At 39.5% G+C, this 25,332-nt stretch overlaps 1 protein-coding gene across 2 annotated transcripts; it reads left to right on the forward strand.

The window, feature by feature from the left end:
- The first annotated feature begins 1,143 nt into the window (after nt 1-1,143).
- Nucleotides 1,144-25,166, forward strand: LOC111599711. 2 transcript variants are annotated; one of them, XM_023315443.2, is made up of 2 exons: nt 1,144-1,947; nt 24,125-25,166. In XM_023315443.2, the coding sequence occupies exons 1-2, from the start codon at nt 1,564-1,566 to the stop codon at nt 24,683-24,685; spliced, it is 945 nt and encodes a 314-aa protein (XP_023171211.2). In that variant the 5' UTR covers nt 1,144-1,563; the 3' UTR covers nt 24,686-25,166. The 2 variants fall into 2 exon arrangements, with proteins under 2 accessions (XP_023171211.2, XP_023171212.2); XM_023315444.2 differs by lacking the exon at nt 1,144-1,947 and adding an exon at nt 13,154-13,220.
- Nucleotides 25,167-25,332: the final 166 nt, after the last annotated feature.

Raw genomic sequence — 25,332 nt, forward strand, 5'->3', positions numbered from 1 at the left:
ATAATATTTAAAATTAAAATTAAATTATTTTAAAAATTTAAATTTAAACTAAAATTAAAATAATTTCTGTTAAAACTAAATTATTTTATATATTGATAATATATACTAAATTAAAATTATTAAAGATAAATTCAAATTAATGTTAAATAAATATTTAATTAAAATTACAATTGTAACTTAATTTTAAAAATATTAATTCAATTTAAAATAAATTTAAAGTAAACTCAAACTGTTTTAAAAAAAAAAAAGAAGACTAGAAAAAACGAATGAATTCAGCAAAAACATAGGCTCATAAGAATTTAACTTTTTATTATTTTATTATTAAGTGTAGAATCTGTACAATCAAATTTAGTACCTTAACAACACATGTATATATATGGAATTAGAGCCATATTATGAGGAATTAAAAGTTTTACTGTATTTTAAAGCCATTTTAACAGATTAAAATTTCAAATGTTAAATATAACAATTTATAAATGCAGATTTAAAACACATTTTTAATTTGCTTTTCTTATTCAATTGCAGAAAATCGATTATACTCGAATTTATATTTAGGTTTTTTATGTCTAACTCAGGTTAACATGTTCGAAACTTATCCAATTAAAATCATCACATTCCGAATAAACAATATTTGGCTTCTTCTAATCACACTTTATGTAAAATTTATTTAAGACTGTTGTTTACGTGCACAACAGACCCGCCTCGTTTTTTGCACATTTACAGGGTATTTCAAAAAACTGCTGCATAGCATGAGGCGCCGCTCGACTGCCGCCAAACAATTACACACATAAAGCAAAATGCGCTACAACTTTGAACTACTACCCGCTCAACGTAACAAGCACACCTCTTGCCACGCCCCTTTCAGGCCATAGTAGGAAGCAGAAGCCGCAGCAGTCGACGCAGCATCAGCTAACGTAAACAGGCAAAAATCTTTGGTTCATTCACAAGCCGCTGCCAAGGGCGCAAGTGGCATGCTTTTTAGCACTCACTGTGTGCTGGACATGCGCACTGCCCATCGTCAGCTGCTCTCGCCACAGTCTGGCAACGCTGTACGGCGTCGGCAGCACAAGCGGCCCAAATACTTAGCAATGCTACCAGTTGGCTGACTGCACTCGGCTCGTAAGCGTCGCGGCTGCTTTTACCTTTGTGCACCGTGAGGCTGTCCGTGTGTGAGAGAGCGACGTAAGGGTACGTGTATGTATGTGTGTGTGTGTGTGTGTATGCGAGTGTAAATTGGTGCGTACGGGCGCCAAGTTGTTGTGTCTTTAACAGCCACCACAGCACCATTGAACCACCTGCCACAGCACGCTGCTATTTTCAGTGGCACTCAAAAGAAAAAACAGAAATAAATACACACACAATAAAAGAATCTGAAACTTCCGGCTGACGATGTGCATATAAAAAAGAGCCAGGGCATGTTTAAAGCGGACAGACCTGTCGGAAGTTGTGTTTAAACAGCAGCAATAGCGACAGCAATAACAACAATAACGGTAAACAAGCAAAAACATTTCGCAATTCAACACAGCGCGCAGGAAAGTAGGCAACAGTTTTTTGTTGCGCACCATGGAAATGGACGTCAATCGTCAGACACGCCACAATGCCAACCTAATGACCATATCCGCCCGCTGTTGTGCCAACAACAATGCAACAACAGAAACAACCGCAACAGCAACAGCAACAGCAACAACAGCAACAGAAATTGAAACGCCTGCAGCGAGCGGCTGTTGTGGCATCTTAAGTCGTTTGTTCTGCGTGAGCCGCCATAAGGCGACACAGTCGGTGGCAGGTACTGAGTGCAGCCAAGGTGAGCCATTGTTCATGCAACGCAAGACGCTGACAACGCAGCCGGCAGCACAGCGACGTCGACGTACGCCACAGGAAATCTATTTCGAGAGTCGCGGCAAATCCTGCAAGAAACTTTTAAAATTCAATGGTAATTCCAATAAGGTGAGTGCAACAGAAAGTAACTGTAACTGTAACTGACAGAGTGTGTATGTGTCTGGCTGTGCTAGTGCGAGTGTGCATGAGAGTGAGCGATTGAGGACATGACAAGCCAAAGCATCGACTCGAAATCTGTTGACAAATTTAAGCAACCCATTTACATAAGGACAAAGCTGACCTCGAAGACACAGCAGATTAGAAAGGATTTAAGAATTCAAACAACAAATGTATCAATTTCTTAATGCTATCAATAAGCATATGACTGCACCCCTTGCTGCTTATCAGCAATATATGTGCCACAACAAGCTCTAACTTAACTTAGGTCTGGCTAAAGTAGATATCTGCAAGGCTTATAGAAAAATAGAATCTACTCTCGGCTTTTTGTATAGCCTCTCAATTTTATTATCGGCACAGTTTACTATCAAAACTGTAACTAAATGATTAAGGACTAGCAATCAGGTCGAAGTTATTTAATCAAAAAGGAAAAAGTATAATAAAAATATTTTAATTTTTAAGACTCAAGTTTCTTAGCTTCTTATCTTTTTGAAATGCTGCATAATTCCTTTAATGGCATCCAGCTGAGTTTGAAGTATTTTGTAGTACAAATAGTTGAGAGCTACAACCACTGTTACCTAACACCGTGAGCAGTCAAACCAATACACAAGTGATTTCACTTCACAAATTTCACTTAGGCATTCATGGGTGAGTGCTCAGTGTGTGCGCGCCATTGTTAGAAAATTTGGAAAATTTGTAGCTTTAGCTGTAGCTGTAAAGAGTAGCGTGGAATTGAGTCGATTGTTGGTCTTTTGTTTGCGGGGCACTCACACACACTCACTCACACACACGCACTGAAATACTTTTACTAATACTCATACTCATGCCCATAGTCTGAGCACTTTGCATATAAATCATTTAGTATTGTGGCTGGGTCGCAATGCGCTTATGAAATATTTCATTTGGTTTAATGTGCCAGCAACTTTAAGCAGTGTTGCTACATGCCACATGCCACACGCCACAGGCCACACATGACTACTTTTTCTATGCTGCCTTGCACTAATTAAAAACGTGCAAAAAGCAAGCCAATCAAACAGGTCGATGCACAACAATGGCCTACCCAAAATCGCATATGCGAATATATAAATGCATGTGTTTGTAATTGTGTGCCTGTGCCTGCATCTGTGTGTGTGTGAGTCTGTGAGAGAGTTTGTGTGCGCTGCAGGACACAATGCCATGTGCTGGCTGTCCAACCCAGCACTAGGCGCGCACTGAAGCGCAAGCAACAGGATGAATTTGTTAAACAACATGAACGTGAAGCTGGCGGAGCTTTTCAAGCTTTCCTAGAGCATGGTCTGGTCTGGACTGGCCGGGGCTTCAACCAGGACTAGGACCTGCAATGCCTGCAATGTGAAAAGTGAAAAATGAAAACTCATTCGCCCTATCAAGTGACATCATCAATTTCAGTCTATTTTGCACTGACGAGGCGAATGCAGCTGCTGCACAAGTGCCACAAAAAACGGAAAGGACGAAGCCAAACGCCAGAGAGCATTAGCTGTTGCACCAGACGGAAACGCATTTTGCATGTGCTGCAAGGGCTTGGGGCGACAGAAAGGCCATCGTGATATTGTGGTCTAGTAACAAAAGCAAAACAACTAAGAAGACCCAATCGCCCAGTCGCGATGACCCAACTGATAGATACCCTGGACCACTGCGTGCATATCTGCCTGACTGTCCACACAGATGGGCAGACAGACATGGCTAATCGACTCAGCCTTTCGACTCTCAGTCGTCATGATCAAGAACACATTTGCCTCAAGTGGGATTGGATTCAATCGACTCGGCTATTGTCACTGCTGCGGAATATAAATATACGTGGATAGCCCACATATTCAGCTGATTGTTATATATATTTCAATGAAATCATTATACCCTCAATTCTCTTTTGAAATGGATTCAAGGTAAAAACAGAAAGAAAAATCGTGCCAAGCTCTGTTTTAAGTTAGACTTTCGCATTTAGCTGTCAGTCACTTAGAGCGAAGGCTATAAATACATTGAAACTTAGGACCACATAAGAATTTATACTGAGGTTTTATTAGAGTTGAAAAGGGCTCGAAATCTATGATCGACATTTAAAGACCAATGATATCAACCTACGTAAAGGCTTGGCCTGATTGTCTAAGATCGTACTAAGTATGCTGAAATGACTTAAGTTCGTTATTAACAGAGACAGACAGACATACCTTACGGAATGTCCAATGAACTTCAAATCATTTCAGCTTAAGTTACAGTGCAATTTAAGCTTTATTTCAAACTAATTTCCTTGCCAAATTTTCCAGCAACATTGAATTTGATACTTTTTTAACTGCATAAATTAGTTACAATTTAATTAAAATTTCCTCGCTAGCTCAGAACTGATTTAATTTACTTAATACAATTAAAGTTAGAGCAAGCTTTTCACGTGCGTTAAAAGAGGCATTCTTAGGCCTTTATTGATCTACATATCACATGAATATGGCCTCAACACAGTTTCAAAAACTTTATTAAGTTCCAGCACGAGTTAAAGTTTTGTTTGTGTCTAATTAAATTTTAAAAGCGTCTAACCCTGGCAGTCTCCCAATTGTGCCTAGTTTATAGAAGCAACCAGAGCTCAACCCTGGCTATCAATGCACGAGTGTAGCTGTGTTTTAACCCCCCGGTCAGCGTTTGGCTTACACCTCAGACCTCTCATCGATTTTATAATGAAGCTATAGAGCAGAGTGAAGCAAAATGTTTGTTTTAGCACAACGAGCCTCAGGGTGAGTGGAGCACGGGCCACCGTTTGCAACCACCGAAAAAACCTACCCCCCGACTGACATTAGGATTATATTGCATTACGGAAATTTGGGGGCGACGGTTGCGTTACCTTCAAAAGCGTCCTAATGTCATTACTTTTATGTCATCAACGGAGCTCATTGAGTCACAACCTTGAAATGCAGCCAAGATGTAAAACGCAAGTGGCTGACAGACAGCATGAACTGTGAATCTAATATGTAGCTGTATGAGCCTGATTGCAAAACAAATTCAATTTATTAGCAAACACCAAAAGCTCGAAAATCAGACAAAGAATCCCTTTCTGCTAATCAGCTTGAAATATGCTTATGAAACTAAGTCAATTTAGAGGAAATTCAATTCCTCTTTACGGAATTTGAATAAGGAATATGTCAAAGAATTAATTAGAAATTTTTTGAATAGAACAAGAAATATACAAAATAAAATAAAAAACATGGTTTAACTTTGGTAACGTTGCCTTGCGAAGTAAACTATGGTTGCAATATTTATCTTATATATCTTATACCTTATTTAGTTATGGGTAACAGGTAGTAGAAGAAGTAGAATAAGCAAAGGAAATAGTCAATAATAAACTATGATCATACTCAATAATATGATGGTCATAATCAGCTCTTAATGACTCATAAAATATAATAATAAAAGACTTGAAATTATATAAAGTATATCTTTCAAAAATCTTTATATATATATCTTTAAAAATTTTAAAATTCACATATTCAATCATACTTTAAAAAATAATCAATAAATTTAATCTATGTACGCCAAACCTAAGATCCAAGCTCTTAATTATTATTATTATTATTTTATTTATATATATATTGCACGTCAAGTACATCTCAAGTCGATTTCTGAACTTCCCTTTTAATAACGTTCAATCTTCTCTTCAAACTGCAGCACTGCAATTTCTTGTCAGTTAAAAGTTTAATTTTGAGGAGTTGCTTGGGAAAATTGATTAAATTTTGAGAAGAGCACATGTGAACTCGTCGCTCAATAGCTGTGAAAGGCTTGGAGAAAGTTTGCAGCACCTAGGAGAAGCTACTCTTAAATTGCAAATAATCAATTGGAATGAAATTCTTTTGTCTTCCTGTCGAGCTTTGACTTTCTTATTAAATAGTTGCTCAAAGTGAAATTTGGTATTTACTCCGTATGAAGCATTTGCGTTTAATTGTTGACACTTTGTGCACAAAAGTGCCTATTACGAAGTAAACAAGCCAAAACTATCTAAAAGTTTGTGGTAAGCGGCTTAAAGGCTTCGGTTCTTTTCAGAGTTTATCAGCGTGTCGGAGGCACTTCCTGCACTCACTGATTGCTAAACAGTCTTGGCCAAGTTTGCGCTCGAGAGAAATCATCATGTGCCAACATTAGTGACCCGGCGCATGCATAGCAGACTGGTTGGCGAAAGTCCTTCGTCCTTTCATCGCCCATAATTATGCTGTAGCTGGGTTGTTGAGCTGCTGGTTGCCAGTGGCCGGGCACAAGGCTCAAATGCAAATGCAAATCAAGAAACTGCCCCGCCAACAAAAGCCGTGAGAGCTCAAACAAAAAAGGGTATTATAAAATGGACAGCCCTCGCCTGCAAGCGGAAGTGACTGGCCCATCTGTCTGTCTTTCTGTCCATCTGTCCGCTCCCTCCCTCTCTCCCCGTCGTTGTCCCCCTCTGACGCTCTCAAACTGTCGCCTCTGTCAGCTAAAGTAACTGTGCATGTGTGTGGCTTTGAGCATTGTGCCGTATGGAACTATGGTTATACCCTTTCCAGTTGTGGCTTGACTGAGAGGATATAAAAATATATATTGTAAATCAAATGAGCTTTTGAAAACTAAGTATTTGAGACTCAAGCTATGATACTTTGTTAGATTTGCAGGAAAACGTGCTATGACCTAGTCAGCTACCAAGTTTTGCTTGGCTTAATGTTGGCTAATCCTACAAGAAAATCAATGCGAGTCCAGCACAGGAAAGGCAAGGACAGGTACAATAATTTAAAATTAATTGTGAAGCCAAGTGCAGGTGTATTTCGCTCTACCAAACTGTTAATTTCTGTCACAAAAAAGAGAGTCAAAAAAGTTGACATCAACATTGCAACGTTGTAAGTGCCAACGGGCAATGAAGAGCCAGTGAGCACTGGCAAAAAATGAGCAGAAGAGCTGAGCTTACAAACAGTTGGCTGCTGCTACATGTCCGCGAGCTGCGCAACATTTAGAACACACGGCTAATGTGTTTTGCCGCCGCTGCTCAGACGACCACAAATGCTGGCAGCCAGCAAGCGAGTAGACAGCAAGTCCTGGCCCGTAGTCCGCCCCATTCGATCTGATGAGCCAGCTGCCATCTTGGTGATTGACCCGACTGTTCGCATTCATTACAATCAGGCCTGATTAAGTTGGGCAAAAGTTAAACAGGCGCCAGCGACACAAACTCAATTCAGGAGTGAATTTATTCGAATGCCGTCGCAGACTCCAACAAAAGCAGTCAAAGCGCTGCATATACAAACAAGTAAGAAAGCTCTAGTAGAGATGACCGACAACGAGATACCCTGATCCCAGTTCTATCTGCGTTTTTAATATTTTTAAGAAAATGTTTGTTTAATAACTTCTATTTTGCTTAATGGATTTTAATGGAATTTTCAGCATATAATCAACATATTCTATTTGATTGGTAGAAATGTTAACTCTTTCACATATTGGCCCTATTTCAAACTGAACTTAAATTTAAAGAATTTAAGGAAATTTGGAACGCGTAGCCAAAATATAACAAAAATGAAAGTTGTATAAAATAAAAGTAAAACTCGTAAGCCGTATAGACATAATTTAATAACTGTATTCCATCATCGATAATTATAAAAACGGGAATAGTTATCGATTATTTGAAACAAACTTGATATGCGCGTGCTATACACGGACCTACAAAATAACATATATGGATAGATGGGTAGACGGACAGGCGGACAGACTGATAATCAACTCGGCTTGGCGTCATGATCAAGAATATATAAGCTTTATGGGGTCTGCCACGCCTGCGTAAGCCTGTTACATACATTTGCACAAGACCATTATACCCCGAATTTCCATTTTCAATGAGGTTAGGGTATAAAAAAACTGAGAAAAAGACAACAAAAAAAGTCATAAAAATGAACCGTTAATCCAAGTAGTTGAGGCAATGGACTCCAAGCCCTTTTGCCCAACCAGATGAAGCATTCGCCTTTTTTGGAGCTGGTCCCGAACTCTGGACTGCTACTGCCAAGCGTTGACGATGACAAGGGTGCTTTGCCGCCTCACTGACTAAATAAAATTGGAATTTATTATCATGATTTGTAGCAAAAAGAAGAAGCAGCAGTAGCATCACCAGCAAAAGCAGCAGTAGCAGCAGCAGCAATGGAGGCAGCGACAGCAGATAAAAGAGATAGAAGCAGTCAAAATGGCAGCCTCACTCCAACTGCGACTCTTCGCCCGCTTCCCAACACTGACTCATTGGCTGCCGTCAGTGCAGGCCAAGAAGCCAGAAGACGCCAATAAGTAGCCGCACTCTTAGATTTATGCAGCGTGCCTCTGATTTAAATGCCATGCAAAGTTTAAGTCACGCCTACAGCACTGGCTGTGGCCTAAAAGGATTAACTATGCATTTCAGCTAGTTTATTAGGGCTTATGGCTCACCAGCTCAGCAGCAGCAGCCGGAACAGCAGCACCAACAGCAACTAAGGCGATTTACGTCTGGCGACGCAGCGTATGCGTAATTTTAGTTGCGCCGTTCGCAAAATCTTAAATAGATAGCGATTGCTGAACTGCTGAGTGGCAACTTTTATGATTATGCGGCAAGATGGAGCCATAGCTGCAGCCCACTATCAGCCTGTAAGCAGCTAACTTAATAATTCAAAAGAAAATATGCGCAAGCCCCAAAAGAGCTGAATTGCATGCGCCAAAAAGTGGACTTAAAATATGCAACTAGCTCAAAAGAAATTCTTTTTTAATGATGTATCACGAAACTTACAGGAAAAGGATCAGTCTCGTATATAGATGTCACCAAATCAAAGCGCAATCAATGGGATTCACACATGTGAGACGCAATAGTAAAAAATTATTCATAATAACCTGAATCTCAGTTGAAGGTGGAAAGTTTTTTCATATGTAACATGCTAAAGAATTAGGATACACATAGTCTTAATAGATCACTATCTCGGAACCTGACAGATCTACAGACTTGAAATATATTACGTAGGTTGAGGTTGTCTTTAAAAAGAACCCAATTCGCAGAGCCACGAGGCAGCTAAAGCTAGAAGTACGCATTGTGACTATACAAAACATGCAAATAAGTAAAATATATAGACTTTTCGAACTAAATGGAGACGGAGTGATATTAATACTAGTTTTGTATCTATGTATGCACAGTTTATCAATAAATATTTTTACTGTTTCATAAATGAAAAACCATCCTTACTATTGTTGACTTATTTCGGGCAAAATCTTGAAAATAAAATAAACAAAAAAATAGAGCTTTTAAGTTACTATTTCCAAAGCTTAAAAAGATATATAACCTATATTTGTATACCCTGAGCACATTGAAAATGGTCAATAATCGGCACGAGCATGACAAATTTCTTTCAAATAATTGATACAAATTCCCGTTTTATTATTATTACAATTAAAACTTTGACTTTTGTAATATTTTGGATACCAGCTCTGAATGTACCCAAATTACTTAAATTAAATTCAGTTGAATATATAGCCAATATGTGAAAGAAATTCCGATGTCTCTAGTCTCTAGCCCCTATAGGGCTCAAATTATATAAGAATTTGTACAAAACATTTTATGGTCAGGGCCAATGTGTCTACGCCCTTTGAGGGCGTGGACAATAATTATTTGATCGACCTGTATAGCAACTCTCATGCTTACCTGATGTAAAACTGTAGAGGATACAGGTATACCAGAATTAATATATCTATTATACCTTTTTGATCTTGCTAACTCGTGTATATTTTCTAATTTCAAGAGGCTAAATGACTGACGATCATACGATCAAAAACTTCATGAGCAAGCAATTTATTTCTTCCACATAGTTTATAGTTGATAGTTAAAAAGCAAATAATTTCACATTCATCCCGATTGTCATTATTAAAGTTAACTTTTAAAGCGTCTGATGAAGTCAAATAATTGTTGCAGTAAGTTTTGCTGCTACCCGATTCTGAGCTCAAATTAAAGCGTTTGCCAGTTGCTCCGTATTCATCATCATATGAGAAAACGCTGTGGCTGAGTCGGTATGAGTGAGTGAACATAAAAATATTTTTTGACCAACGAGGCTTACTGCAAGTACTTTTCCATCATTGCTCTGACGCTTTCTACCCAAGGGGATTACCACGGAGGCCGACACTGGTTCCCCAAATATCAAACACCTCTCACTAATACGTGCACTTTCAGCTAAAAGGACACAATACACTGACACTGACACGGCTAGGCCAAAAAACCCGCTTTCAGCTGAGTTGAGCGCAAAGTGCAGGCGTCGTTAAGCTAGCGCCTACTCACCTGACCCGTGCCTGACCACGCCCATTCGTGTGTGTTGCGCCGTGCTTAAGCGAACATTTTTGGCATTTTGCATACGAAAAAGAAGTAAACGAGAACTTTTAGTTTGGAAGGCACCACTAAAAAATTTGTAGCTGTCAATGCTCTGAAATTTTTCTCATTTTCTTGCCGTTTGCATTTCAAATGAGCATTGTGCTTGAGTAGAGAGTGTGTGTTAAATATGTGTGTGTGTGTGTGGGATACACACAGTTTCATTTTACCTGTCGGCTCAATGTGTCATTGTTACTGTTGCTTTTAGACAATGTACGAAGGATATACATAAATAAAGCACGCTACTTTTTGTTCCTTTTTGGCCGCTGGTTGTTGGATGAGACGGCGCCTCCTGCGCTCGACTGCCGTGACAAATTGCGTTAAGGCTACGTTAAGCTGCAGGCAAAACGACGTTTACAAGGACTCAACCGCCTGCAGCTGGCTGTCCTACTGCTGACTTAATGTAGTTAATTATTGCAGCATCTATTAAGCATTTGCCCAGAATGCTTGCCAAAATTCTAGCTGACAGACGCTGCAAAGTATGCTATGCTCTCTATTCCAGCTCAGTTGTGGCATAGACAACAATTTGATGCGGCACACAGCTGCCGCTTGATTAGCTCTGGGTGTGTGCGTGGGTGCAATTTCGATGGCACATGTGCTGTCAACAACATTTTTGGCTCTTGCTGAGATTTTAGCCCGGCACCGGATTTTGACGGCAAACAAGATTTGTCTGGACCCAGCCAGCTGTGCTGTGCTGCTCTCATTTTGTCTTTGCCAAAAAACTAAAATAAAAAAGGCCAAATGAAAACCAAAATAAGAAAAAGAGAAAAAAATTAAAAAGAGATTTGTGCCAAAATTAAAAGCAATTTCCTGAACACTCACAAAAACCAAAAAGAACAAGTAACAATGTTTCAGTCGGGCGTCACTGACTGCATAATACTCATAGTCATAATACTCATAGTCTAAGCGCTGCCAGCTCCGACATTCAGAGGAATATAAGCTTTTCTGTCGATCTGTAGAGAATCTCAAAAGCAGCGCACAACCCAAATGTCTAGAGTAAGAGCTCTGTTGGCGATATATCCTCTATATCTGGTTGGTCTTCTAAGTCTCTTGCACTTCCTGACATACCAGATTAAGTATTTCCCGATTAGCCATGCATTGAATGGTAAAGGGAAATTTTAAATTTCAATAGATGAGAATGAAATGACAGCAAGACGCACATTACACAAAACCTATATACACTTTCTGTTCGTGAATGAGTATAAAAAGCAGCACAATTTGCGAGCGCATCAATTTAATTCAATGTATTTTATGCCCATGTGTGTGTTCTTGTCTGCTTGTATATGCCGAGCTAATTCAATGAACTAGACAACGAAATAACTTAAACTTGATGTAGCAGATAAAGCCCTGCGTATCAACCCCTGTATCATAAAACCGCCTGCCTTTAAAATTTCTTGATACGCCACAGCCAAGCGCCTGCTAGGCCATGGGCCAAGTGGGTATGGGCGGCTCTTGCAAATTTGACGGCTTGAGAGAAGGCAGTCGAAGTTAGGCGACCCGTATGTATGCATGTATACATGCTACTCACAAGCACACAGATATACAGATACACACAAGCACACAGATACACGGACACACATAGGCATGCCAGCAACTCGTGATATTTGATGGATGGTATCGCAGATATGTTAACGTGCTGGCAGGCAACGGATTCGCGGAATGGCGACGTATCCGCGACTTGGCAGCATGCCTTTGATATAGGAGACACAACGAGCCTGAGCAGAATTGAAAATCAGTCCGGGGCAAGGCGCTCTAAGGGACAACGCTTCAGCAAAATACAAATACGACACAATAAAAAACTCTGATTAAATGAAGCCTGACACAAATTTAAGTCTGTTAAAGTCGCTTTAAAATGACAATGAAATTTTAAAGCAAATATATTTTAATGGCTACCAAAATATATTTCTTAATAACATACCATAAAAGTGCTATACTCGAGACTGCTTCACTAGGAGATACCCTGAATCCTGTGTATAGCTAATATTCGAATCAATTTAACAAACAACAGAAGCACACATACACACATGCACACAAACACACATACACTCTCACTCATAAACACACGCTCTGCTTGCCGCAGAGTTCACGCAGCGACTGCGCTTGGACTGAGCTTATGGGCTTTATTATGGGAAATTAATTATTGAAAGCCTTTTGTTCCAAATGCAGTTTCTTATTGAAATGTGCTGGGCTTACTGATGTTATGCATATGTATGTATTCGCCAAAGCTCATGTCTCTATTATTTGAAATACGTTTTTCTAAAATATACAAAGACTTTGTATTCATTGCATGAATATGTGTGTAAGAGGAATAAGGAGGCGTGGCATATATATCTTCTTTATCAGGACGACGAACTGAGTCGATTTCGCTCTATCTGTCATTGTATATGACCATGTCGATATCAAAACTTTTCTTTATGTATAAATTCAGTTGCAAATATAGTCAATATGTGAAGAGTTTGCAATTTAGTAAACTGACAAATGTTCAATAAAATATGTATCATATGCAAAAATGTAGTTAAATCCGTTACGTAATACAGAAGCTATTAAACAAAAATTTGGCAAGTATTGCCAGGCTGTGGATTACTTTTAAAAACACAGATCGGAAAGTTAAGGCATATTTCCTTTAGTTGGGAGCCTACGACGAAATCTTTGTAACTTGTTTTTTTTTTCAAATTTGTTCAAATCTACTCTGTGAAAAATGTTGCGCTTATTTAAGAAAGTGCCATTAGCCTTTCATGTGTTAATATAAACAATTCAAAATCTTTAATTTAAATTAATATTTAAAGAGAAAATAAAATAAAAATAATCAAATATGTCATCATTCATCCAACATTTAAAGGGGGCATATATTAAGAGGGCGAGTATTAATAAATTAAATTTAAAAATATAAAAATATATTGAAATATAGAGAAACATTAGCGTGATCTTACAAGTGCGTTTTATCCATCTATAAACAAATGGTGGACATTTATTAAAGCAATGAAAAATGAATAAAATTATTTTAAATACTTGAAAATTCTGCTTCCTTTCGCGTCACTTAAATTATTTATTTGTAATTTTGCCTCGTTGATAGATTGACTATTGAACTTAAGAAAATTACCCCAACTTCTCTATAAACTGTCTCCAAGTGGCAAAAATAGAAAATTCAATTAAATTGTCCTTTTGACAGTCATTGCTGTTATCCGAGTTTGCCGACCTTCCACAGTGCAATGGGTTAAACAGTCTGCTGCTGCCGCTGCGCCTTTAAATCAGTCTAAAATAAAATGATTTCATGTTAGGCACTGTTGGCAATGAAATACGAGTGCGAGAGGCGTGCAGCGTGAGCAGGGGACACAGTTGAGGGGCTTTTATATGGCGCCATATAAATTCGGGGAGCCCATACTTCAGGCGCCACATTACGTTTATGGCTGGCTAAATTAAACACAAGAAGGCAGCGCCGCCAAAGTGGCAAGGCAGTCAGTTGAAAGGAAGTGTGTGTGTGTGTATATGTGTGTGCGAGTGTGTGTGTGTGAAAAAGGAAGTGAGCGGGAATGCCAAGCTGGCTGGAGGGAAATTGCTACAAGTTGCTTTATTTTATGCGCATATTTGCGCATATTACTCATACGCCCGGCTGGCATACATCTTCATTTAAGCAAACGTCTTCGACTTTGCCTCCGTTTCACTCTGTGCCCCCTCAGAGGGTCTTGGCGCTTGCTTTGCTGGCTTTGGCGCACAAGGAGTCGTATATTTTTATTTTATTAAATTTTCATTTCATTTGGGCTGCTTAACATGTTGCATACGGCTACCAGTTGCCACATTTGCTGCTTTAAATGGATAGTGGGGCGTGGCAATTGGAGCCGCCTGTCATTAACCATAATTGAAACAACAACCATTGGAAAAATTTTCCCCTGATTCGTTGATTGGCTGCCAAAACATTTTGACACAGACGCTGTGGCGTTTCATTTCCGTGGCTGATTTATGCGAGCTGCACGAATTCCCAGTGCTATTAAGGTCTGAATAAGCTTTGAATAAATGTGAGCGGAGGTAGCTATCTTTCTTGGCATCCTTATTCGCATTCGAAAGCATCGTTCGCTTATGTTCGCCCGAAAATTCGCGCAGCGCGTTTGCTAAGCTGCACATTGCCATCCGCCATCCGCCATCCGCCATACGCCATCCGGTGGGCGGCACAAAGAGAAGACTGCTCCCAGTGGAGGTCAGGCCTCGCTGTGCCTTGCCCGGCCGCAACCTGCGCTCAGCCTTTTCAAGAGCCCAGCATATCGGCAAATGGGTTATTGATGAGCTATTTTGCAATACGCTGGGGAACTTCCCATTGACTTGGCATAAGTTACAAAGCGCGCCAATTTTTAAACTGCTGCGGCTCGGGGCAGCAGACAAGAGGTCCCAAGTCTCCGGCTGAATGTGTGAATCGAATCGTGACTGGGATTTGACTGCAAATACAAAACAGAGCAACAACTTGTGTGTGCCTAATAAGAATTTTAACTTTGAATTTGATACCCAAGAGCAGCCTTAAGCTTTGCTGCTTCAGAGTTAACCTCACGCTTGGTATTCAGGAAGCATATTTCAAGACTGACGTTATCAATAAGAAAATACTAAAACTTAAGTCATTTTAAGGCGATACGCTAATGAGGCAACTGATTCTAGCTGAACTTAATTGAATGTTATGGGAAAATAATGATATCTTAAATCAGATATAAGATCACTATTGTTCAGTTAACTTTCAATTTGATTTCCTCAACTCCAAAATTACATATAAATATATACTTACTTATAATAAAAAATATAAATTGTTCAACTAACACACTAGGCAACATATTTATTCATTTATTTCTGATAAGCAGAAGGCCTAAATGAAATCTCATTTATCAAAGCGCAAACATCACGTTTGTTAGCTCTTCTTTGAGTCAGCTCAATAAAACTTTAGCCATGATTAGTAAGTTACTAATCTCACTTATGGCTTAATTCAGGAATCGTACAAAATGTTGACTTTTACTCTAAAGTTTTCAGTGCTTGACTCTCACTGCTTACTATTTGAACGAGTGCTCCTTACAAAAACTATAACTCTCAACTTATCTAAACAGCTATCTGCTGAGTCAGGGATGTGCTCTATAAAGTTTAGTTGCTCTCGGCTTATCCTGTCAGACGTTTTAGTGTCGCTTTAATGCCAACACCATGCAACATGCTCCTTAGACGCTGTTCACTCTCATACTCATTCGCATAACTTTAGACTTCTTCTATCCCCTACACAACATGCATATACCTCTATATATGTATATATGTATGTGTATGCCTCTATACATTACGTGTGTGTTGCCTGCAGCTCAAATTTCATTAGAGCTACTTTAAAATTGTGGCACATGCGTGGCACAGCGTCTCCGTTCACGGCTTCAGCTCTGTCACATAAATGTGCTTAATCTTTTACACGGCAGCCCGACGAGGTAGATGCTCGTTAGTGTGCGTGTGTGCGTGTGTATGTGTGTGCAGCACCGTGGATAATCATTGTTTGGCATAGAATCTGACACAACATTGTGATATGCGTTTATCTTGCATAAGCCCCAGAATCAATTCACCAGACTTAAGGGGACGAAATGGACCTATCAATGTCATTTTGAAGTATCAGTTATAGCCTCATGATAATCTGAAGAGTCTAAAAGTATTAACTTAAAAGTAAGGCGCAATATTAAATGGCTCAGTCTGTAAAATATGTTTACAGCAAGGCATATATATTCAAGAGAAATATTAACAGGTTTTAGTACAGATAAAAAATACTTTCACTCTCTCCTGTTGCAGCGTTCTTTTTATACCCTTAACCCATGCAAAATGGGAACTCGGAGTTGCGTGAAAATGTGTGTAACAGGCAGACCGAGACGTGGCTGACGATATAAAGTTGTGTTCCTAATCAGGATGACAGGCTAAGTCGATCTAGCCATGTCTATCTGAATGACTGTCTGTTCGTATGAACGCAGTAATCTCGCGAACCACAGTTTGAAATATTTACTAACTAAACTATAATTAGAACTAAAAACTATAATTATATAAAAATTATTTTTCGATACAATTTACCATTTTATCATTATCAAAAAAAAATCGCTTTTTATGAGTAGCTTGAATTCCGTAAAAACTGGAAAACAGATTTACCATTATTACAGTAAATAATGTATAAAAGGATTTTGAATATATTAGATTTGGTATACATTTTCTTCGTATCCAACTAAATTTGCAAAAATTGTGTTTCTCATATTAGAGACGGTTCAATCGCTACCAACTCCCAATTTTACTATTTGCCATGCATCAGTTGCCGTTGACATAAAATTGTTGGCCAATCCTGAAAGTAATGCCACGCGATACTACGCCTCCAAAAGAATCGATAGTAAACATTATTTTAATAATCGAGTTCTGAAGTTTCTAGCTCGGATACTTTCGAATATGTAGACTTTTATTGGTTTCTAGGCAAGTTATCGGCGCTGAAAAATAATATATTTTTATACCCATTAAAAATGGGAGATCCGGGCAAAACATTTTTTTTAATTATATAATAATAATAACAGAAAGACGATGCATACAAATTCTTTTGGAATTTTATTCGGCTTATTGTTTACATTTGCAACTAAACTTAAATTTAAGGAATGGAATCTAAACTATAACAAAAAATCAATATTATATAAAGTCTACAAAAAATGAATACAACGTACGAGATATAAATTAATAACTGAATCTCGACTTCTTAAATCGATTACAACAAATCGTTAATGATTGATTATTTGAAATAAACTGATCATATATATATACTTTATGGGGACTACCACGCCTCCTTCAGCGGGTTAGATAGTTTTTAACTGAACCATTTTTTTCTGATGGATTCAGTTTGTGCAAATAATATCACAACTCTAAAATAGTGTTACACACTCTTAATCTGGCCCACTGTGGCTTCCTTTCGCCACATCACTTGTCTAACATATCAAAATTGTAGTTTCGCATATCCGGCGCCTCGGCATGTCAACTGCGAGCTGTGTGAAAAGTTTTGGCGGCGCTTGTACTTTGGCAAAGAACTTTAATTTCTGCATTACCAGCGTCGCCGCAGCGGGAATGGGGTTTGCGCGTGAGAGGAGCGAGTGCATCCGAGACACATGAAAAGTTTGCCATATAAAGTTACTCTTAACAAAACGCCCAAGCTTGACGGTTGCGGCCAGGGGCTGGGGCAACGGTTGTAAAGCGGTTGTTGCGAGGAAATAGTTACGCCGCGCCGCGCCGCTTCAAGTTTGCCTGTAATACAACTCATTAAATTTAGAAAATACTCGCGACAAACTTTGAGGCCGTGGCATCTTATGCCGGGCGTTTGCCTAACATCCGTTGACATCTACATTTACTGCACGCCGTAAACTTGGCCGGAATGCGGCTCCAGCTGGGTCGGGTCTGGTTTGGGCCATCCATTCTGCACTCTCTAAGACTTGAAATTTAAGTTGCGTCAAGTTTAATTGCAACGGATGTTGGGCGTGTAAATTATTTTGTTTCGGCTGCCTCATTTTCTCTGCTAATGAGCAACTTATTAAAACTTTGGCCCTGCCAGCTGCAGGCCAATTTGAATGCCGGACCCACAGTTCGGCTTGGCTCCACTTGACTTGGCCGGCGCCCACTTTCAGGGCGTGGTGCAGCGCGTGAGGCGCATACATAAATTCGAATAGCTATGCCAATTGAAACTAAAGCCAGAGATAAGTTTACATCCAGCCAAAAACTCATTACAGCTCGCGAGCGAGCTCCTAGCACAACAACAACAATAAATCGAGTGGAAAGATGGAAGCGAAGAAGATGAAGAAGAGAACCTTAGCTTCATTTTCTGCTGCACTTCAAGGCAACCCTCACGTAAAACAGGGACAAAGAAACTCAGTGTGAAGCAACTGAACTGTCAATAAAATTAAAAAGCAACGAGAATTCCAGATCAGTAATTACCGCACTCTTCGATAAAGAAAAGATTCAACTCAACGAATTTATATATTTATAAGCATGGCTGAATACCATTAAAAGAGTTTCTGAAAATGATTCGATGTTAGAACAGTGTAAAATATAAGAAATTGTCGATGCAAACCATAAGCAACGAGTATGAACGCTCAGTCAGGGGTGTCCGACTAGGAGATACCCTAAACCATGTCCAAGCAAATAGTTTATATGTATCTAACTTTTCCCAATCAAATTAAAAAAGACAAAAAAGAAGTAAATCCTATGTCAGGTCACCAGGAATCGAACCAGCACCTCCTCTGCTTTACTTCTCGAGCTCCAAGATCTAACTCAAAGGACCCCCTGATTACTCAAACATATTTCAATCCCCATTGCGATTCTTTGAGCAAACAAGACTGCATTCATTTGATGCATTTGTGCACACGTTTTACTTAACGGACTTCAATTAAACAATCACCTTTGTACAAAGTGAAGCCTCTTCAGTGAAAACTGAACTTCAATTAAATAGATTTTGGTAAAATTTGAAGCCTGAAGACTCTAGCAACAAAGACGTACGAGATATATTTTAATTGCTTAATTTAAACAAAATTTTTAATTAAAACATTGAAACGGGAATATTTACCGATTATTTGAAATAAGCCTGAAATTCGCATGAAATACGCAGACCTACGACATTAAAGTCCCTAGTTCGTACAACCTATAGATCGACGGTCGGACAGACAGGCAGACGAACAGGACTAAGTGACTCAGCCGTCGTCCTGATTAATACACATAGTGTATGGCGTCTGTCATGATTCGTCCTACCTTTAAATTCCATTTTGAATGGGTGTTTAAATGATCAGGCTTATTGAAACTTAACATTTCGTTAAAAAAAACTTTAAATTATTTATAAAAACACTAATTAAAGCAACTATCTGACTAGACTATCAAAAAAAAAACAAAATTCTTTACGCAAAATAAATGTTTGCCTTTCTTAATGAATGTAATGTGTGCTCATGCTTTGCATAGTTGTGCAATAACAGGGTATGCTAAGCCAATAGCTGTAATGAGTTGTAGTGGGAGTGTCAGCAATGGGCGGGCTAATGGAGCTGTGAATGCGGCATGTCTGCTAGCAACTGTTTTTGTATGCGAGGGCCTGTGCCTCGAGTGCTTAGACAATCGTGTTGAAGCTTTGATTTTCGAGCTTACGCCGGATTTGGCTGTGCACTGTAGCATACTTATGAGGGCTGCTGCTAATTAGCTGCGACTGGCCAAAACACACACGCACACGCACACACCCGAGCTACACACTATGTATAGAGTGCGACATTTTGACTAAGTAATAGTCGAACTGACAGACAGAGTGACTGTTAAAGTGTTGAAATGTCTGCCGCAGCACTTAATTAATTAATGTCAGCGGCCATCGAACGAAACGAGAAAACTTTTCCACTGCCTTGAAAACTTGGCAGCTACTTAAACATTTGCTAAGTCAGGGCGGGGCGTGCAATATTTGTCAGTGAACTCATTAAGCAAATTAATAGACAAAGTTGCCAGCTGAGCATTGACAATGCAAGTGGCGCGATGCTGGTTTTGCTTTTGCTATTGCCATTGCTATTGCTGGGGTCGGTGGGTGCACAAATTTATTTACTTCTGATGTGTGGCAATAAAATGGCAACGCAATAAAAACCAAAGTCAACAAACAATCGCGCGACACGCAGAAATCGATTATGGACGCCTCAAGGCAGCAGCTCCTTCAGTGTGCCGCCACCCAAAGAGTGCCGCAATCACAGCCACAAGCCACGTTTTCGATTTTGCCATTGCCAATGGACTTGGCCACCTGATGCCCCGGCTTTGAAATTGCCAACGCTGCAGTCGGCAAACCAAAGCGGAAGTGATTTATACGTATCTGTGTGAGAGCTGCATATGTGTTTGTGTCTGCTAGTGTGTGCTTGTGTGTGGGTGTAGGGATTTTATGACCCTTGATAGTGGCAAGCGATTTGTAGCGTTGCATTTTCAATTTCGCAGCATGCACTTTGGCAACTTTGAATAATGCAATGGAAGGGCACCAACTGCACGAACTCCAACCCCAACGTTAACCAGCTCTGACTTCGCATTTTGGCAGCTTATTAAGGCGCTGCCCTGCTGTTGTTGCTTCTGCTGCCAGCAGGTCTCCTTTTATTTTTTGATCATTTTCAAACACGAGCGCGCAATTCGAGTGCAGCAGCATTTGCCATGTGGGGCAAGTTGACATATATGCGGCACGTGCGCTGCTATATGTGACCCACTGTCTGAGTGCACGTGTGTGCCACTGAGTGCCCAATCTGTGGCTGACGATTGATGCGCCCGACACCTACACACACACACAAAGGCATACGCAACTGCAATCACAAGCAGCTCGTTATTGGCCTGCGACTGCGGTTAGCCCTTGCACTTCAATAGAACATGTGAACAAAAATAAAGACAGCAGCTCCAACAATAAAGCACCTGATTTAACCAACATGTTATATCACCGTTAACTGTAATATAATAAAGGTTTCCAAACGAACCTGAGCTAAAAGCAAGGAGTGAAAGCGCATATTGGTTTTGTGAAGTCTCCGTCTTGCTGCCCGCCTATCCATAGATTATATATCTACCGATCGGGCAACCATTTAAAGTCTACATCTTTGAAAGTATCAGAGTTAGATATAGATAAAAATTCGATTATTGAGCTATTATTGACCTTCTCTATCTATTCCTATCTATCTCTATCTACACCCTGTGATTTTCACATTTGGGATCCAAAGACTACTGTAGACACCTTCTAAGTAAAGTTAAAGCTATGGAGTGAAAAGTAGAAAGACTCTAGAAGGTAAATCATAAAAGGAAGAGTGTTTATATATATATATGTCTTATATAATCTTAAGTAATTCTGAATATTTTTGAAGCTAGCTGGAAAGCATTGCCACCACAATCTAACTCACAAAACTTCCAGACACAATGATTGCGTTGCGCACCTAATGAAAGGAAAACTCATTCATCAGGATCACAGGATCAACCAGAGTTGAATCAAACGACCCCTCAATCCTTTACAATGTTGATTATGTATTAATGAGTATTTGCAGCCACCTCATTTGCATGCGCCCGCGATTTTATTTTCCATATTATTCTCTTAACTGCGGCCACTCGAAAATCGTTTAATTTTCATTAATAGTCAAGTGGGTTTTCATTCAGGATTAATGTGCCATGGCCATGGCAACTGTATTCGCATTGTGCTCGTGCCGTCTGCTAGTTAAATGCGTTAAGAGCATAAAAAATTAAGTTAAAATAAAAATAAAATGCGGAATTATGCATGCATTTTTAACCGTTGTCTGCGCCGCATTCATTTTAAACAATTTACCTGCCACACAAAAAATAAAGGATACACAGAAAACCACATAAGCATATTATTTTAAAGTCAGGAACTTAACGCATGGAAGTTCCCAGAAGCCAACCGCCTGCAACTTCAGCCACTTCAATTTCAAAAGCAGCTGCTACTGCTGCTGCTGCTGCTGCTGCTGCTGCTGCTGCTGCTGGGGCTACTGCAGCTGCTGCTGTAGTCATTGCTAGTGGCCAGTGTCTGTTGGCTATTGGCCATTGGCTTGGGGGGAAGCAGCAGTGACTGCAGCTTTGGCAGCTCCCTGCAGCTCAAGTTTTCATTTCTCTTTTACGCTGTGCTGCTTTATTTCAATTCCTTTCAAAATAAAAGTATAAAAAATGAAAATATTCTTTTGAATTCCACAGATTTTTTATCCCCTTCCCCGTTTTCCCTTTTCGTTTCCACAATGCTGACTGTCGCTCCATTGTGCGTTTAATTCCGTGTTTGATTAGCGTCGTCTAGGCAGCTGTGTTGGCTTATTAAGCATACGCCCGGTTGTGCGCCCAGTTAAACAGTGAAAAACACACAGCCATGCATTAATAATAAAATTGTTGCAGCCGCCGCAGCAACCGCTATGCAAAATCGCTGCCAGTTGATGATAAACTAACTAACACATTTTATTTATGAGCTGGCATTGAGATAAAGCCACCATGTGCGGCATGCGGCATACGGAATGTGGCATGCGGCATGTGGCATGTGGCATCTGTCATGTCCCACATGCCACAACCAACCACAGCAACAATATCAAGAACATTTGCGGCCGCGCCAGTTAAACAATATTAAAAACAAGTAAGAATCTTTCAGTCGGGCGTTACCGACTGCATAATACTCCCTCCCAGTCTAAACTCCAAAACTGTTGAAGATATGCTTTTACCCATTTACCACGTCTCCAGTAGGCGTGGACATAATATTACGAGTGTAGATTAACTACAAAATGTTGGGACTTAGTGCATATAATGTAAGATATTTTCAATGTAACAATGTAACAATGTAATTCAATAAATGAAGCTTTAAGTTTCTAGCTCTGATGCCTTAGAAAATATATACCACTATGAAATTGCATATATAATCTATATATTTTTATATTCGAGTTGTACTCTCGAGTGTTAATTCCGAATTTCAGAATTTCCATATAGCACTATGAACGCAGAACTTATTTGTCACATCTCTAGCAGGGAACTGTGGGAGATATAATTTTAGCCTATTTGCCACGCCCATAATTGACATACGATGTATCAAGGCGTATCAAGGATGATCCACGTGTATAAATTCCACAAAACCAATATACTCTTACAATTCCAGGTCCATAACTGCAATTGATTTTATGTATATGACTTTTTTTAAAATATTTTCCGTTGAGCCCATTGAAAACTGAATATCAGGGTATAAATCTTTGTAGAATCCAAAAAGTATATATATTATTAATCATAACAATGATCGGAGTCTTTCAAGCCATATCCATCTGTCCATCCGTGCGTTCGTCTGTCCATCCGTCTTGAATTGCTAGAGAATGGAAATTTTTGCATTTTGATTAATTAAAAAGTTTATCAAAAGTCAGTTATTAATTTGTATCTCGAACGTCTTTGGAACGAGAGTCTCCAAATTTGACTTTTAGTTTCTTGTATATTTTATACGGCTTTGATTTTGCATTTGTTACATTTTGGATACCGGCTCAAAATTTCCCCAAATTCTTATAATTGAATTTAATTTAAATTAAGTTCACTTGCAAATAAATATATACGTGAAAGAGTAAGCATTTTTAGAAAACTGACAAATATAGATTATGCAGTTCATATGCTTAAAATTTCTCTCATATAAGTTAAGCATCACAGAAGTTATTAATCAAAACGTCTGACGAGGGAAAGTCCAATTGAAATTCCCATACATCGCACATTTTAACAAATGCATTCATTCTTTTCTAATCCAATGAAATTGCCATTGATTAAATTGTGTTTCAATTACAAGCAGCTGGCTTAATTTAGATTTGCAACTGAGTGCTCAAACAGTGAAATTGCGTTGGTAAAGGTGATGTCCGCTGCCTAGGAGATGATTAAAAGCCTTGTGTCCTTATTTCGATTGGTCGAGTGCTGCTGGTTTTCATTGTTCATTTCTTTTTGGTTTTTTGCTATTTTGGAACACAGATCAGAGGATCGAAAAGACTTGCATATTTTATAGAACAATGAGTCGAGCAAATTCGAACGGGTGGGGCCACAGAAGCAGCCAGATAAGTAATGAGTAGCACTTAGTGGCACACATAAATTTCGTTTAGTTAGGGCTTAAACAATGACCCAATGACTAGTCGCTGTGGATGCAAATGTGGGGCAGTTTGCACTTTTTAATTACGATTTTTAATTAAAGCAGCGATACGCAAAACCAATTTGCAATTGGCACTGGCTAAAATCTCACTCGATTTCTCTTTGCTTTGCATTCGCACACAGATATTGCTGTATCCGGAGGAGGGCTGGGCGCGCACCGCGTCATCCAGCTACTGGACCATCACACCCTGCTGGTGGCAGCCGAATCGTTGTCGCATTGTCGAATGCGCTGGCACGCAGCGGCAGGCAACCAAGGCCAGAATGCTGCCTATGGACCAGCAGGGCTCGCTGTTGATTGCCGGACACTTTCGCAGACCGTCAATAACAGCGACAGGCGGTGCTGCAACAGTCGCAACAGTGGCAACAACAACAACGGCCGCAACAACGGCTGGAGGGACAACAGCTGCAGCAGCAGCAGCAGCAGTATCTGGAGGAGCAGTAACGGCCTCTACTGCTGGCACAAATAGCAGCTCGCAGTCAAAGTCGAGGTCACAGCTGGCATACAATGATGAGTTTAAGCTGTATCTGACATCGAACATATCGATGGAGGATTACAACATGGGCTACTGCCTAACTGGATTCGTCGAGCGTCGCTGCCAGCTGACAAACACCTTTCAAATGACGCATTTCGCAGTCATCAAGCGGCAATGGCCGCCGCCACCGTCCAAGCTCAGCAACTCATAGGCATCCTGTCCCCTGTGATCCCTCTAACCACGCCCACTTAGTACGTGCTACCCATTGACAGCTGAGTGTATACGCTCTATGCTCAAAATCTAGCCATTAAGTAGTGCAATTTCGCAAAGCTGTGGCCCACGTGATAGCAGCAAAAATGCAATACAAAAATGTAGCATACTTTTCAGCGCCTCACTCAAAAAATAATTAACTTGTAGAAACTGCAAACTGTGGGCAATTTGTCGCCACATTTTTTTATGTTTGTTATAAGAATTTCTATGTGTGTACTAGTGCGTAATTTGTAATTTTAACTAAATGCTCTAAACGTGCTTAATTCGTGTGCTTTCGATGTTGTGCAAACAACGAAACCGAACAAAAAATAAAACCAAAACTCTTTACATTAAGCAGCGTAAAAATAAAATCAAAATATTCAGGAAGAGTGCACTTTGGCCTGCCGAAGATTTTATACCCTTGCAAAATTGAGAAATTATATTACAGACTTGATATAGGACTTCTACAATTCTTCTATAAATATACAAAATATGACTATTAATTTATGATACATATGTATGTATATAGCAAAATAATTTTATTCGATTTAATTTTTGCCTGAAAATAGATTTTAAAATCAAATAGGTTTATTCTTTCTTTATTATACT

This window comes from Drosophila hydei, unplaced genomic scaffold, assembly GCF_003285905.1.
Source record: "Drosophila hydei strain 15085-1641.00,03,60 unplaced genomic scaffold, DhydRS2 tig00000060-arrow-pilon, whole genome shotgun sequence".
Taxonomy (NCBI): Eukaryota; Metazoa; Arthropoda; class Insecta; order Diptera; family Drosophilidae; genus Drosophila; species Drosophila hydei.

Coding starts and splice junctions, on each gene's coding strand:
- LOC111599711 (XM_023315443.2), top strand. CDS start 1,564: ATGGAAATGGACGTCAATCGTCAGACACGCCACAATGCCAACCTAATG. Junction 1,948..24,124: donor TCAATGGTAATTCCAATAAG/GTGAGTGCAACA, acceptor ATTCGCACACAG/ATATTGCTGTATCCGGAGGA.